Here is a 14,936-nt window from a genome sequence, read left to right on the forward strand (position 1 = left end):
AACAGTGTATTCACATTAAATACAAGTATATTTGATGCAGTTTACATATAGAAGTAAAAACTCATGGTATAACAGTGTATTCACATTGAATACAAGTATATTCCATGCAGTTTACATATAGAAGTAAAAACTCATGGTATATAAGTGTATTCACATTGAATACAAGTATATTCCATGCAGTTTACATATAGAAGTAAAAACTCATGGTATAACAGTGTATTCACATTGAATACAAGTATATTCCATGCAGTTTACATATAGAAGTAAAAACTCATGGTATAACAGTGTATTCACATTGAATACAAGTATATTCCATGCAGTTTACATATAGAAGTAAAAACTCATGGTATAACAGTGTATTCACATTGAATACAAGTATATTCCATGCAGTTTACATATAGAAGTAAAAACTCATGGTATAACAGTGTATTCACATTGAATACAAGTATATTCCATGCCGGTTACATATAGAAGTAAAAACTCATGGTATAACAGTGTATTCACATTGAATACAAGTATATTCCATGCAGTTTACATATAGAAGTAAAAACTCATGGTATAACAGTGTATTCACATTGAATACAAGTATATTTGATGCTGTTTACATATAGAAGTAAAAACTCATGGTATAACAGTGTATTCACATTGAATACAAGTATATTTGATGCTGTTTACATATAGAAGTAAAAACTCATGGTATAACAGTGTATTCACATTGAATACAAGTATATTTGATGCTGTTTACATATAGAAGTAAAAACTCATGGTATAACAGTGTATTCACATTGAATACAAGTATATTCCATGCAGTTTACATATAGAAGTAAAAACTCATGGTATAACAGTGTATTCACATTGAATACAAGTATATTTGATGCTGTTTACATATAGAAGTAAAAACTCATGGTATAACAGTGTATTCACATTGAATACAAGTATATTCCATGCAGTTTACATATAGAAGTAAAAACTCATGGTATAACAGTGTATTCACATTGAATACAAGTATATTCCATGCAGTTTACATATAGAAGTAAAAACTCATGGTATAACAGTGTATTCACATTAAATACAAGTATATTTGATGCAGTTTACATAATAGAGAGTATAAAACTCATGGTATAACAGTGTATTCACATTGAATACAAGTATATTCCATGCAGTTTACATATAGAAGTAAAAACTCATGGTATAACAGTGTATTCACATTGAATACAAGTATATTCCATGCAGTTTACATATAGAAGTAAAAACTCATGGTATAACAGTGTATTCACATTGAATACAAGTATATTCCATGCAGTTTACATATAGAAGTAAAAACTCATGGTATAACAGTGTATTCACATTGAATACAAGTATATTCCATGCAGTTTACATATAGAAGTAAAAACTCATGGTATAACAGTGTATTCACATTGAATACAAGTATATTCCATGCAGTTTACATATAGAAGTAAAAACTCATGGTATAACAGTGTATTCACATTGAATACAAGTATATTCCATGCAGTTTACATATAGAAGTAAAAACTCATGGTATAACAGTGTATTCACATTGAATACAAGTATATTTGATGCAGTTTACATATAGAAGTAAAAACTCATGGTATAACAGTGTATTCACATTGAATACAAGTATATTTGATGCTGTTATACATATAGAAGTAAAAACTCATGGTATAACAGTGTATTCACATTGAATACAAGTATATTTGATGCTGTTTACATATAGAAGTAAAAACTCATGGTATAACAGTGTATTCACATTGAATACAAGTATATTTGATGCTGTTTACATATAGAAGTAAAAACTCATGGTATAACAGTGTATTCATATTGAATACAAGTATATTCCATGCAGTTTACATATAGAAGTAAAAACTCATGGTATAACAGTGTATTCACATTGAATACAAGTATATTTGATGCTGTTTACATATAGAAGTAAAAACTCATGGTATAACAGTGTATTCACATTGAATACAAGTATATTCCATGAGTAATTAAGTAAATTGTATAAAGTGTATTTTTTTTTTGCGTTTACTATAGAAGTAAAACTCTGGTATAACAGTGTTTTTGTGTTATTTATGCTGTTTACATATAGAAGTAAAAACTCATGGTATAACAGTGTATTCACATTGAATACAAGTATATTTGATGCTGTTTACATAGAAGTAAAACTCTTATAAGTGTTTCCATTGAATATATTTTGTTTATAGAAGTAAAAACTCATGGTATAACAGTGTATTCACATTGAATACAAGTATATTCCATGCAGTTTACATATAGAAGTAAAAACTCATGGTATAACAGTGTTTTGATACGTATTTGATGCGTTTACATAGAAGTAAAACTTGTAACGGTATTCCATTGAATACAGTATTTCCATGCAGTTTCTATAAAAAATCATGGTATAACAGTGTATTCACATTGAATACAAGTATATTTGATGCTGTTTACATATAGAAGTAAAAACTCATGGTATAACAGTGTATTCACATTGAATACAAGTATATTCCATGCAGTTTACATATAGAAGTAAAAACTCATGGTATAACAGTGTATTCACATTGAATACAAGTATATTCCATGCAGTTTACTTTTTGAGCTGAGACCAATAGGCCACCTAGTGGTTCACATTACAACATCTTCCCCTTCCATGCAAATTTCAACACAAGAACAGGATTCTGGATAGGACAGCGCACTAATGCGTAGAACGATAGAAGAAGAGATAGGCGTAAGGTGAGAAGTGGATGAATGAGGCACGATTACTAGTTATGAAAGGCAAGAGAAATGAAGACATAGAATTACTCAATGAAGGACACAAATCTTAGTTAATGGTAAGTAAGTGAGACAACAATATCAGGATCTACGATAAAACCCTTGAAACACGAGCTGGACCTCACGACCGAGCACAACCCGATAGCGGTTAAGTTAACTCGGGTCTACCGGGCGAGAAAACTGGCGGCTAGAACGGGTGAAAATTGGGACCGGCACACTCCTTGCTGGTGTATCCCCACAAACCGCACCGCTGACGGCCTGGCGCTCATGACGTGGCCCCGGCGCTGGACTGGGGTAGGCTGGCCGCACTGCTAAAGGCGAGGCATTACCCCGCGAAGGGGTATAACGACACTCCGGTTGGGTAGTTGTTGTAGACTGGGCCAGTACTGACCCGGAACTAGGGCAAGGTGTGTCACAGCCCACCGATGGGGTCACATGGAGAGGCGTTGCTGGCGCTGGAACAGAGTGCGTCAGCCCTGGCGACGGGAAATGCACCGACTGGTCTGCTACACTCTCCAAGGCTCCATTTGTCGTACCTCGAGGCAGTAGGGGCTTACTGGGTGCGTTCAGTGGTGACGACGAAGAATGATCAATGTTGATGGCACAGCATGTTCTGCGAAACAGTCGGCCATCGGATAATCGGACCAGATATGAATTCGGCTCTGGACACACCTTTTCAACGGTTCCTGGCTGCCACCGAGAGTTGACACGAGCCCTGACTCGTTGCCCCACAAATAGGGCGGATAAGCGCACGTCAGTGCAGCGTGTATTCTTGAAGTGAGCCTTTCCTTTTCGTCGTCGTAACTGCAGCTGCACGAACGATGAGGGGACCACCCTCGGGGTGAGAGCAGACGGAAGGAACGGGAGTGAGCCGCGAAGATGGCGGCCTTGTAGGAGCACGGAGGGAGATGGTTACTGGTCTGATACTGGCGTTGAGCGGACTGCTGCTAAGACTTCCCACAGGGACTCGCCGTCCCGGAACATTTTCAACATGGTCTTTTTTACTGTCTGGATGTGCCTCTCTGCCAGACCATTAGACTGCGGGAACTCGGGGCTGGAAGTCAAATGACGAACTTGTCGTTTTGCACAAAAACGGTTAAACTCAACGCAGTCAAACTGCTTCCCATTGTCGGATATAATCTCCTCAGGGGTCCCGAAATCCGCGAAAAATCCGTCGAGGGCTTCAATGGTGGATGACGACGTGAGCGTGCGCAGTGTCGCCACACACGGCCACTTGCTGTACTCATCCACTAACAGCAGGTAGTGGACACCGCCAAACTGGAAGATGTCGGCTGATACCTTCTGGAATGGGTGGACCGGGATGCGGGTGGGAAACAGGGGCAATGCTGGATTGTTATGCCGATTTTCTTGACACGATGGGCAGCTGGCCACCATGTTACGGATCTGGTCGTCACAACCGGGCCAATAGACGGACGATTTTGCTCTCCTGACGCATCTCACTTCACCGAAGTGACCAAAATGGATGCCGTCCATTACCTCTCTTCTCAGCGATACTGGAACGACGAGTCTTTCTCCATAAAGGATGATGCCGCCGACTTCACTGAGGGAGTGGCGCACATTTCAATACGGCCGGGCCGGGAGTGGACAGTGTCTCTTTTTGTCGGGCCAGTCCGTCAACAGCATTTCCTTGACTATTTTCAAAGCTGGATCCTCGTCAGTGGCTTGACTGTAACGAGATCGCGTATCCTGGAGAGAGATGACATGGTCTAAAACGGCATGAACTTGTTCTTGACAATCCTCCATGGCGTCATCTGTAAACAACACAGGCAAATGAGCTCTGCTGAGGGTGTCGGCGATGAAGAGTTCTTTTCCTGGCTTATACACCAGACAAAAGTCAAAACTTTGAAGCTGAAGGCGCATCCTTTGGATGCGAGGGGAGCAGTCGGCTACTTGCTTGTCCAGTAGGCCAACGAGTGGTTTGTGGTCGGACTCCACCGTGACTTGCTGGCCAAAGACGTACTGCTTAAACCGCATGAGTCCAAATTGCACGGCAAGCAGCTCCTTCTCCAATGGGCAATATCGCTGTTGTGTTGGGGTGAGGGAGGTCGATGAGTATGCTACGGGCTGACCGTTTTGCAGCAACACGGCTCCGAGCCCCGTTGGTGAAGCGTCCACCGATAGCACCGCCGGTAGGTCTAAATCGAAGCGCCGCAAGGCCGGAAGCGATGACATGGCTTCCTTAAGCTTGACCCATGCGGCTCTCTGTGGTTCCTCCCAGACCCAGGCGGACGACTCCTTCAACAAATCACGTAGGGAACGCGTCAAACTCACTAGGTTCGGACAAAACTTATCTAAATAGGTGGCCATTCCCAGTAGGCGGACTAAGGCTGCCTTATCTGTGGGTTCAGGCATATTAACGATTGCTTCCACTTTCGACGGGTCCACTTTTACCACAACATCCCCTATTACGTGCCCCAGCCAAGGCACCTCCTTTAGGAAGAATTTGCACTTCTTTAATTGAAGCTTCAGGTTGTGCTGACGGCAACGTGTAAGGACCTGGCGCAAGTTGGTCTGAAGCTCTTCCATCGATTCACCCGTGACTAAGAAGTCATCAAAGTATGTGATAACACCTGTGAGGTCGCCAAACAGCTCCGACATCGTGTGCAGATAGACTTCCGGCGCGGACTTCAAGCCAAAGGGCATGCGCAGAAAACGATAGCGTCCCCGAGGGGTTGCCATGGTGCACAAATAGGACGATTCCTCCGACAGGGGAATCTGATAAAAACCCTGCGCTGCATCCAGGCTGCAGAAGAACTTTGCTTTACCAATTTTGGCGAATAATTGTTCGACAGTGGGAATTGAATAGTGTTGACGTAGTACAGCCTTGTTTAAGCTAGACGGGTCGATGCAGATGCGAACGTCGCCATCCGGTTTGCTGACAACCATCATACGGCTCACCCAGTCAGTGGGCTCGGACACCGGAGCAATGATACCGTCCGCCACCATTTGGTCAAGCTTCCGGTACACCGGTTCTTTCAACCGGAACGGAATCCTCCCTGCGGGAGAGACGACCGGATCCACCGCGTTACTCCCCGTACTCAACTTGATGACGTGCTCAATCGGAGGTTTTCCCAGCCCCGTGAAGACATCTAAAAACTCCGTGACGACTGCGGGAACGGGAGGCCGAGAGACTGAATCGAGTTTACACGCCGAGTCAGGTCAAGGCTTTGGCAGGACGGGAGGCCCAATATTGACGGCTGACCCGGTTCATTCACCACTACAAAGTCCACTATATGCACAGTGCCCTTGACCACCACCTTTGCTGTGTGGACTCCAAGAACCGATAAGTAACCATTTTTGTCCCCATAGCGACGAAGACGAGGTCCAGGGCGGAGGCGTTGACGTCTGGTCGGCAAACGATAAAACACTTCCTGTGGAAGGACGTTGCACGAGGCTCCGGAATCGAGTTTGACGGTTATGCTGACGCCATCCACTGACAAGGTTTCACTCCACTCGCTCACTGTCGCCGCCGCGCGTCGCTCATGGCGCAGTTCATGGAACACATACTCCTCCACTGAGTGCTCTTCTGTTCCCTCGCTGAGCACCCCTTCCATGGAGTGAAGCTGCATTTTAGTACCTTTTTGAGCAGGCGTGCCTCCCATGCTGGATGCAGATGCACCAATTGGTACTCGAGACCCGGCCTGCTGTCGGCGACTTGGGCAACGCCGCGAGAAGTGGCCGTTAACTCCACACGAGAAACACGTGACATTTTGAGCTGGACATCGGCCTCTTGCATGCTGCCGGCCACAACCCTTACAGTCGACCAGTTGCTGGGCTGCACCTCCACTAAAGGTCTTCGGCCGTGCCCCCTCACCAGCGCTAGAACTCTTTTTGACACCCTTTTCAGCCAGGCGATTCACCGAGTCGTCCGGCCGGCGAATAGTCAAATCAGATGTCATTTGCGTTAGCTGTGCACGAGATGCCTCGCATGCCCGAACAATGTCGCATGCTTTCGCTAGATCCAACGATTTTTCAAACAGAAGCTTTTCCCGTGTTTGGGTATCTACTATACCCAGTACTACTTGGTCGCGGAGGACAGACTCAACCGACGTTCCATAGTTACATCCTTTCAATATGCCTCTGAGGCACACTATCCAAGAGTCAAAGGATTCCCCTGGCTGCTGATGGCGACGCAATAACTTAAACCGTTCGAAGACTTCACTTTTAAGCGGTTCGAAATGGCTGTCAAACTTGTCTAGCACGGGCTTGATCTTTTTATCGTCGCCAGCCGTTGCGAACACGAATGTGTCAAAGATCTTAAGGCCCTCTACCCCTAGGAGAGTTATTAACACGCCAACCAGGACTTCTTAATCTGTTTCAGCTTTTCGAGTGGCCAACAGGTAGTACTCGAACTGACGCTGCCACATTTTCCACTCGGTGGCGAGATTTGGGAACGAGAAAGAGAACGGCTCTGGGGCTTTTAGGGAAGACGCCATAACGATGGGCACAAGTGCACAATCAAAGGTATTACTAGGCACACGAGCAGCACGCAGCAGCCACCACGAGACACCGCCGATGGGCCAGATACAACTGGATGCAACAATCTAAGCGAGCCACGTGTGAGGTGCGATCAACTAGCCGATAACTGATACGGGACACCCCAGAGTGTACAAGTTCAATTCCACAGGTAACACGATAAACTCAAGATGTCTCGAAAAAGCTCACCAAGAGCAAGGAAAGAGAAAAAAAACGAAACTCTAGAGCAGTAGCTACCAAACTCATAACCAACACGTGAGGCTTTTTTTTTTTTTTTTTCACATCACTTCTGACACCATGTTGTAGTCTTAAGTGCTTAGTCTCGACTGGTGTATTCACTGTCTCCCCTCACCCGTTCGCCGCTAGGGGCGGGTTGAGCTGAGGCCAATAGGCCACCTAGTGGTTCACATTACAACACAGTGTATTCACATTGAATACTAGTATATTCCATGCAGTTTACATATAGAAGTAAAAACTCATGGTATAACAGTGTATTCACATTGAATACAAGTATATTCCATGCAGTTTACATATAGAAGTAAAAACTTATGGTACAACAGTGTATTCACATTGAATACAAGTATATTTGATGCAGTTTACATATAGAAGTAAAAACTCATGGTATAACAGTGTATTCACATTGAATACAAGTATATTCCATGCAGTTTACATATAGAAGTAAAAACTCATGGTATAACAGTGTATTCACATTGAATTCAAGTATATTCCATGCAGTTTACATATAGAAGTAAAAACTCATGGTATAACAGTGTATTCACGTTGAATTCAAGTATATTCCATGCAGTTTACATATACAAGTAAAAACTCATGGTATAACAGTGTATTCACATTGAATACAAGTATATTTGATGCTGTTTACATATAGAAGTAAAAACTCATGGTATAACAGTGTATTCACATTGAATACAAGTATATTCCATGCAGTTTACATATAGAAGTAAAAACTCATGGTATAACAGTGTATTCACATTGAATACAAGTATATTTGATGCTGTTTACATATAGAAGTAAAATCTCATGGTATAACAGTGTATTCACATTGAATACAAGTATATTTGATGCAGTTTACATATAGAAGTAAAAACTCATGGTATAAGAGTGTATTCACATTGAATACAAGTATATTTGATGCTGTTTACATATAGAAGTAAAAACTCATGGTATAACAGTGTATTCACATTGAATTCAAGTATATTCCATGCAGTTTACATATAGAAGTAAAAACTCATGGTATAACAGTGTATTCACATTGAATACAAGTATATTACATGCAGTTTTCATATAGAAGTAAAAACTCATGGTATAACAGTGTATTCACATTGAATACAAGTATATTTGATGCTGTTTACATATAGAAGTAAAAACTCATGGTATAACAGTGTATTCACATTGAATACAAGTATATTCCATGCAGTTTACATATAGAAGTAAAAACTTATGGTATAACAGTGTATTCACATTGAATTCAAGTATATTCCATGCAGTTTACATATAGAAGTAAAAACTCATGGTATAACAGTGTATTCACATTGAATTCAAGTATATTCCATGCAGTTTACATATAGAAGTAAAAACTCATGGTATAACAGTGTATTCACATTGAATTCAAGTATATTCCATGCAGTTTACATATAGAAGTAAAAACTCATGGTATAACAGTGTATTCACATTGAATACAAGTATATTTGATGCTGTTTACACATAGAAGTAAAAACTCATGGTATAACAGTGTATTCACATTGAATACAAGTATATTCCATGCAGTTTACATATAGAAGTAAAAACTCATGGTATAACAGTGTATTCACATTGAGTACAAGTATATTTGATGCTGTTTACATATAGAAGTAAAAACTCATGGTATAACAGTGTATTCACATTGAATACAAGTATATTTGATGCTGTTTACATATAGAAGTAAAAACTCATGGTATAACAGTGTATTCACATTGAATACAAGTATATTTGATGCTGTTTACATATAGAAGTAAAAACTCATGATATAACAGTGTATTCACATTGAATACAAGTATATTCCATGCAGTTTACATAAAGAAGTAAAAACTTATGGTACAACAGTGTATTCACATTGAATACAAGTATATTTGATGCAGTTTACATATAGAAGTAAAAACTCATGGTATAACAGTGTATTCACATTGAATACAAGTATATTCCATGCAGTTTACATATAGAAGTAAAAACTCATGGTATAACAGTGTATTCACATTGAATTCAAGTATATTCCATGCAGTTTACATATAGAAGTAAAAACTCATGGTATAACAGTGTATTCACATTGAATTCAAGTATATTCCATGCAGTTTACATATAGAAGTAAAAACTCATGGTATAACAGTGTATTCACATTGAATACAAGTATATTTGATGCTGTTTACACATAGAAGTAAAAACTCATGGTATAACAGTGTATTCACATTGAATACAAGTATATTCCATGCAGTTTACATATAGAAGTAAAAACTCATGGTATAACAGTGTATTCACATTGAATACAAGTATATTTGATGCTGTTTACATATAGAAGTAAAAACTCATGGTATAACAGTGTATTCACATTGAATACAAGTATATTTGATGCTGTTTACATATAGAAGTAAAAACTCATGGTATAACAGTGTATTCACATTGAATACAAGTATATTCCATGCAGTTTTTTACATAGAAGTAAAAACTCATGGTATAACAATGTATTCACATTGAATACAAGTATATTCCATGCAGTTTACATAATAGAAGTAAAAACTCATGGTATAACAGTGTATTCACATTGAATACAAGTATATTTGATGCAGTTTACATATAGAAGTAAAAACTCATGGTATAACAGTGTATTCACACATTTGAATTCAAGTATATTCCATGCAGTTTACATATAGAAGTAAAACACTCATGGTATAACAGATGTATTCACATTGAATACAAGTATATTCCATGCAGTTTACATATAGAAGTAAAAACTCATGGTATAACAGTGTATTCACATTGAATACAAGTATATTTGATGCTGTTTACATATAGAAGTAAAAACTCATGGGTATAACAGTGTATTCACATTGAATACAAGTATATTCCATGCAGTTTACATATAGAAGTAAAAACTCATGGTATAACAGTGTATTCACATTGAATACAAGTATATTTGATGCTGTTTACATATAGAAGTAAAAATTCATGGTATAACAGTGTATTCACATTGAATACAAGTATATTCTGATGCTGTTTACATATAGAAGTAAAAACTCATGGTATAACAGTGTATTCACATTGAATACAAGTATATTCCATGCAGTTTATCATATAGAAGTAAAACCTTATGGTACAACAGTGTATTCACATTGAATACAAGTATATTTGATGCAGTTTACATATAGAAGTAAAAACTCATGGTATAACAGTGTATTCACATTGAATACAAGTATATTCCATGCAGTTTACATATAGAAGTAAAAACTCATGGTATAACAGTGTATTCACATTGAATACAAGTATATTTGATGCAGTTTACATATAGAAGTAAAAACTCATGGCATGAAAGTAACAGGTATTCACATTGAATTCAAGTATATTCCATGATTCTTAGTTTACATATAGAAGTAAAAACTCATGGTATAACAGTGTATTCACATTGAATACAAGTATATTTGATGCTGTTTACATATAGAAGTAAAAACTCATGGTATAACAGTGTATTCACATTGAATACAAGTATATTTGATGCTGTTTACATATAGAAGTAAAAACTCATGGTGGTATAACAGTGTATTCACATTGAATACAAGTATATTCCATGCAGTTTACATATAGAAGTAAAAACTCATGGTATAACAGTGTATTCACATTGAATACAAGTATATTCCATGCAGTTTACATATAGAAGTAAAAACTCATGGTATAACAGTGTATTCACATTGAATACAAGTATATTTGATGCAGTTTTACATATAGAAGTAAAAACTCATGGTATAACAGTGTATTCACATTGAATACAAGTATATTCCATGCAGTTTACATATAGAAGTAAAAACTCATGGTATAACAGTGTATTCACATTGAATACAAGTATATTCCATGCAGTTTACATATAGAAGTAAAAACTCATGGTATAACAGTGTATTCACATTGAATACAAGTATATTCCATGCAGTTTACATATAGAAGTAAAAACTCATGGTATAACAGTGTATTCACATTGAATACAAGTATATTCGATGCAGTTTACATATAGAAGTAAAAACTCATGGTATAACAGTGTATTCACATTGAATACAAGTATATTTGATGCAGTTTACATATAGAAGTAAAAACTCATGGTATAACAGTGTATTCACATTGAATACAAGTATATTCCATGCAGTTTACATATAGAAGTAAAAACTCATGGTATAACAGTGTATTCACATTGAATACAAGTATATTTGATGCAGTTTACATATAGAAGTAAAAACTCATGGTATAACAGTGTATTCACATTGAATACAAGTATATTCCATGCAGTTTACATATAGAAGTAAAAACTCATGGTATAACAGTGTATTCACATTGAATACAAGTATATTCTGATGCAGTTTACATATAGAAGTAAAAACTCATGGTATAACAGTGTATTCACATTGAATACAAGTATATTCCATGCAGTTTACATATAGAAGTAAAAACTCATGGTATAACAGTGTATTCACATTGAATACAAGTATATTCCATGCAGTTTACATATAGAAGTAAAAACTCATGGTATAACAGTGTATTCACATTGAATACCAAGTATATTCCATGCTGTTTACATATAGAAGTAAAACCTCATGGTATAACAGAGTATTCACATTGAATACAAGTATATTTCGATGCAGTTTACATATAGAAGTAAAAACTCATGGTATAACAGTGTATTCACATTGAATACAAGTATATTCCATGCAGTTTACATATAGAAGTAAAAACTCATGGTATAACAGTGTATTCACATTGAATACAAGTATATTCCATGCAGTTTACATATAGAAGTAAAAACTCATGGTATAACAGTGTATTCACATTGAATACAAGTATATTTGATGCTGTTTACATATAGAAGTAAAAACTCATGGTATAACAGTGTATTCACATTGAATACAAGTATATTCCATGCAGTTTACATATAGAAGTAAAAACTCATGGTATAACAGTGTATTCACATTGAATACAAGTATATTCCATGCAGTTTACATATAGAAGTAAAAACTCATGGTATAACAGTGTATTCACATTGAATACAAGTATATTTGATGCAGTTTACATATAGAAGTAAAAACTCATGGTATAACAGTGTATTCACATTGAATACAAGTATATTCCATGCAGTTTACATATAGAAGTAAAAACTCATGGTATAACAGTGTATTCACATTGAATACAAGTATATTCCATGCAGTTTACATATAGAAGTAAAAACTCATGGTATAACAGTGTATTCACATTGAATACAAGTATATTTGATGCAGTTTACATATAGAAGTAAAAACTCATGGTATAACAGTGTATTCACATTGAATACAAGTATATTCCATGCAGTTTACATATAGAAGTAAAAACTCATGGTATAACAGTGTATTCACATTGAATACAAGTATATTCCATGCAGTTTACATATAGAAGTAAAAACTCATGGTATAACAGTGTATTCACATTGAATACAAGTATATTTGATGCTGTTTACATATAGAAGTAAAAACTCATGGTATAACAGTGTATTCACATTGAATACAAGTATATTCCATGCAGTTTATATATAGAAGTAAAAACTCATGGTATAACAGTGTATTCACATTGAATACAAGTATATTTGATGCAGTTTACATATAGAAATAAAAACTCATGGTATAACAGTGTATTCACATTGAATACAAGTATATTTGATGCAGTTTACATATAGAAGTAAAAACTCATGGTATAACAGTGTATTCACATTGAATACAAGTATATTCCATGCAGTTTACATATAGAAGTAAAAACTCATGGTATAAACAGTGTATTCACATTGAATACAAGTATATTTGATGCAGTTTACATATAGAAGTAAAAACTTATTGTATAACAGTGTATTCACATTGAATACAAGTATATTCCATGCAGTTTACATATAGAAGTAAAAAACTCATTGTATAACAGTGTATTCACATTGAATACAAGTATATTCCATGCAGTTTACATATAGAAGTAAAAACTCATGGTATAACAGTGTATTTACATTGAATACAAGTATATTCCATGCAGTTTACATATAGAAGTAAAAACTCATGGTATAACAGTGTATTCACATTGAATACAAGTATAGTTGATGCAGTTTACATATAGAAAGAAAACTCATGGTATAACAGTGTATTCACATTGAATACAAGTATATTCCATGCAGTTTACATATAGAAGTAAAAACTCATGGTATAACAGTGTATTCACATTGAATACAAGTATATTTGATGCTGTTTACATATAGAAGTAAAAACTCATGGTATAACAGTGTATTCACATTGAATACAAGTATATTCCATGCAGTTTACATATAGAAGTAAAAACTCATGGTATAACAGTGTATTCACATTGAATACAAGTATATTCCATGCAGTTTACATATAGAAGTAAAAACTCATGGTATAACAGTGTATTCACATTGAATACAAGTATATTTGATGCAGTTTACATATAGAAGAAGTAAAAACTCATGGTATAACAGTGTATTCACATTGAATACAAGTATATTCCATGCAGTTTACATATAGAAGTAAAAACTCATGGTATAACAGTGTATTCACATTGAATACAAGTATATTCCATGCAGTTTACATATAGAAGTAAAAACTCATGGTATAACAGTGTATTCACATTGAATACAAGTATATTCCATGCAGTTTACATATAGAAGTAAAAACTCATGGTATAACAGTGTATTCACATTGAATACAAGTATATTCCATGCAGTTTACATATAGAAGTAAAAACTCATGGTATAACAGTGTATTCACATTGAATACAAGTATATTCCATGCAGTTTACATATAGAAGTAAAAACTCATGGTATAACAGTGTATTCACATTGAATACAAGTATATTCCATGCAGTTTACATATAGAAGTAAAAACTCATGGTATAACAGTGTATTCACATTGAATACAAGTATATTCCATGCAGTTTACATATAGAAGTAAAAACTCATGGTATAACAGTGTATTCACATTGAATACAAGTATATTCGATGCAGTTTACATATAGAAGTAAAAACTCATGGTATAACAGTGTATTCACATTGAATACAAGTATATTCCATGCAGTTTACATATAGAAGTAAAAACTCATGGTATAACAGTGTATTCACATTGAATACAAGTATATTCCATGCAGTTTACATATAGAAGTAAAAACTCATGGTATAACAGTGTATTCACATTGAATACAAGTATATTCCATGCAGTTTACATATAGAAGTAAAAACTCATGGTATAACAGTGTATTCACATTGAATATAAGTATATATTCCATGCAGTTTACATATAGAAGTAAAAACTCATGGTATAACAGTGTATTCACATTGAATACAAGTATATTCCATGCAGTTTACATATAGAATTGAACGAACACTG

General features: G+C 36.4%; 2 protein-coding genes across 2 annotated transcripts; both read right to left on the reverse strand.

The window, feature by feature from the left end:
- Positions 1 to 3,696: 3,696 nt before the first annotated feature.
- LOC123469322 (uncharacterized protein K02A2.6-like) lies at positions 3,697 to 4,278 on the reverse strand. The gene has a single exon (XM_045168133.1). The coding sequence runs from the start codon at positions 4,276 to 4,278 to the stop codon at positions 3,697 to 3,699; it is 582 nt and encodes a 193-aa protein (XP_045024068.1).
- Positions 4,279 to 4,365: 87 nt separating this feature from the next.
- LOC116923346 (retrovirus-related Pol polyprotein from transposon 17.6) lies at positions 4,366 to 7,241 on the reverse strand. Its single transcript, XM_045168132.1, has 3 exons — positions 7,128 to 7,241; positions 6,008 to 7,016; positions 4,366 to 5,936 (listed from the first exon to the last, which is right to left on the reverse strand). Exons 1-3 carry the CDS (start codon positions 7,239 to 7,241, stop codon positions 4,366 to 4,368), a joined length of 2,694 nt encoding a protein of 897 aa, XP_045024067.1.
- Between the last annotated feature and the right edge of the window lie 7,695 nt (positions 7,242 to 14,936).

This window comes from Daphnia magna, unplaced genomic scaffold (assembly GCF_020631705.1).
Source record: "Daphnia magna isolate NIES unplaced genomic scaffold, ASM2063170v1.1 Dm_contigs567, whole genome shotgun sequence".
In the NCBI taxonomy this organism is placed as follows: domain Eukaryota; kingdom Metazoa; phylum Arthropoda; class Branchiopoda; order Diplostraca; family Daphniidae; genus Daphnia; species Daphnia magna.

Coding starts and splice junctions, on each gene's coding strand:
- LOC123469322 (XM_045168133.1), bottom strand. CDS start 4,278: ATGGACGGCATCCATTTTGGTCACTTCGGTGAAGTGAGATGCGTCAGG.
- LOC116923346 (XM_045168132.1), bottom strand. CDS start 7,241: ATGGCGTCTTCCCTAAAAGCCCCAGAGCCGTTCTCTTTCTCGTTCCCA. Junction 7,017..7,127: donor ACCTGTTGGCCACTCGAAAA/GCTGAAACAGAT, acceptor GACGATAAAAAG/ATCAAGCCCGTGCTAGACAA. Junction 5,937..6,007: donor TGTAGTGGTGAATGAACCGG/GTCAGCCGTCAA, acceptor AACTCGATTCAG/TCTCTCGGCCTCCCGTTCCC.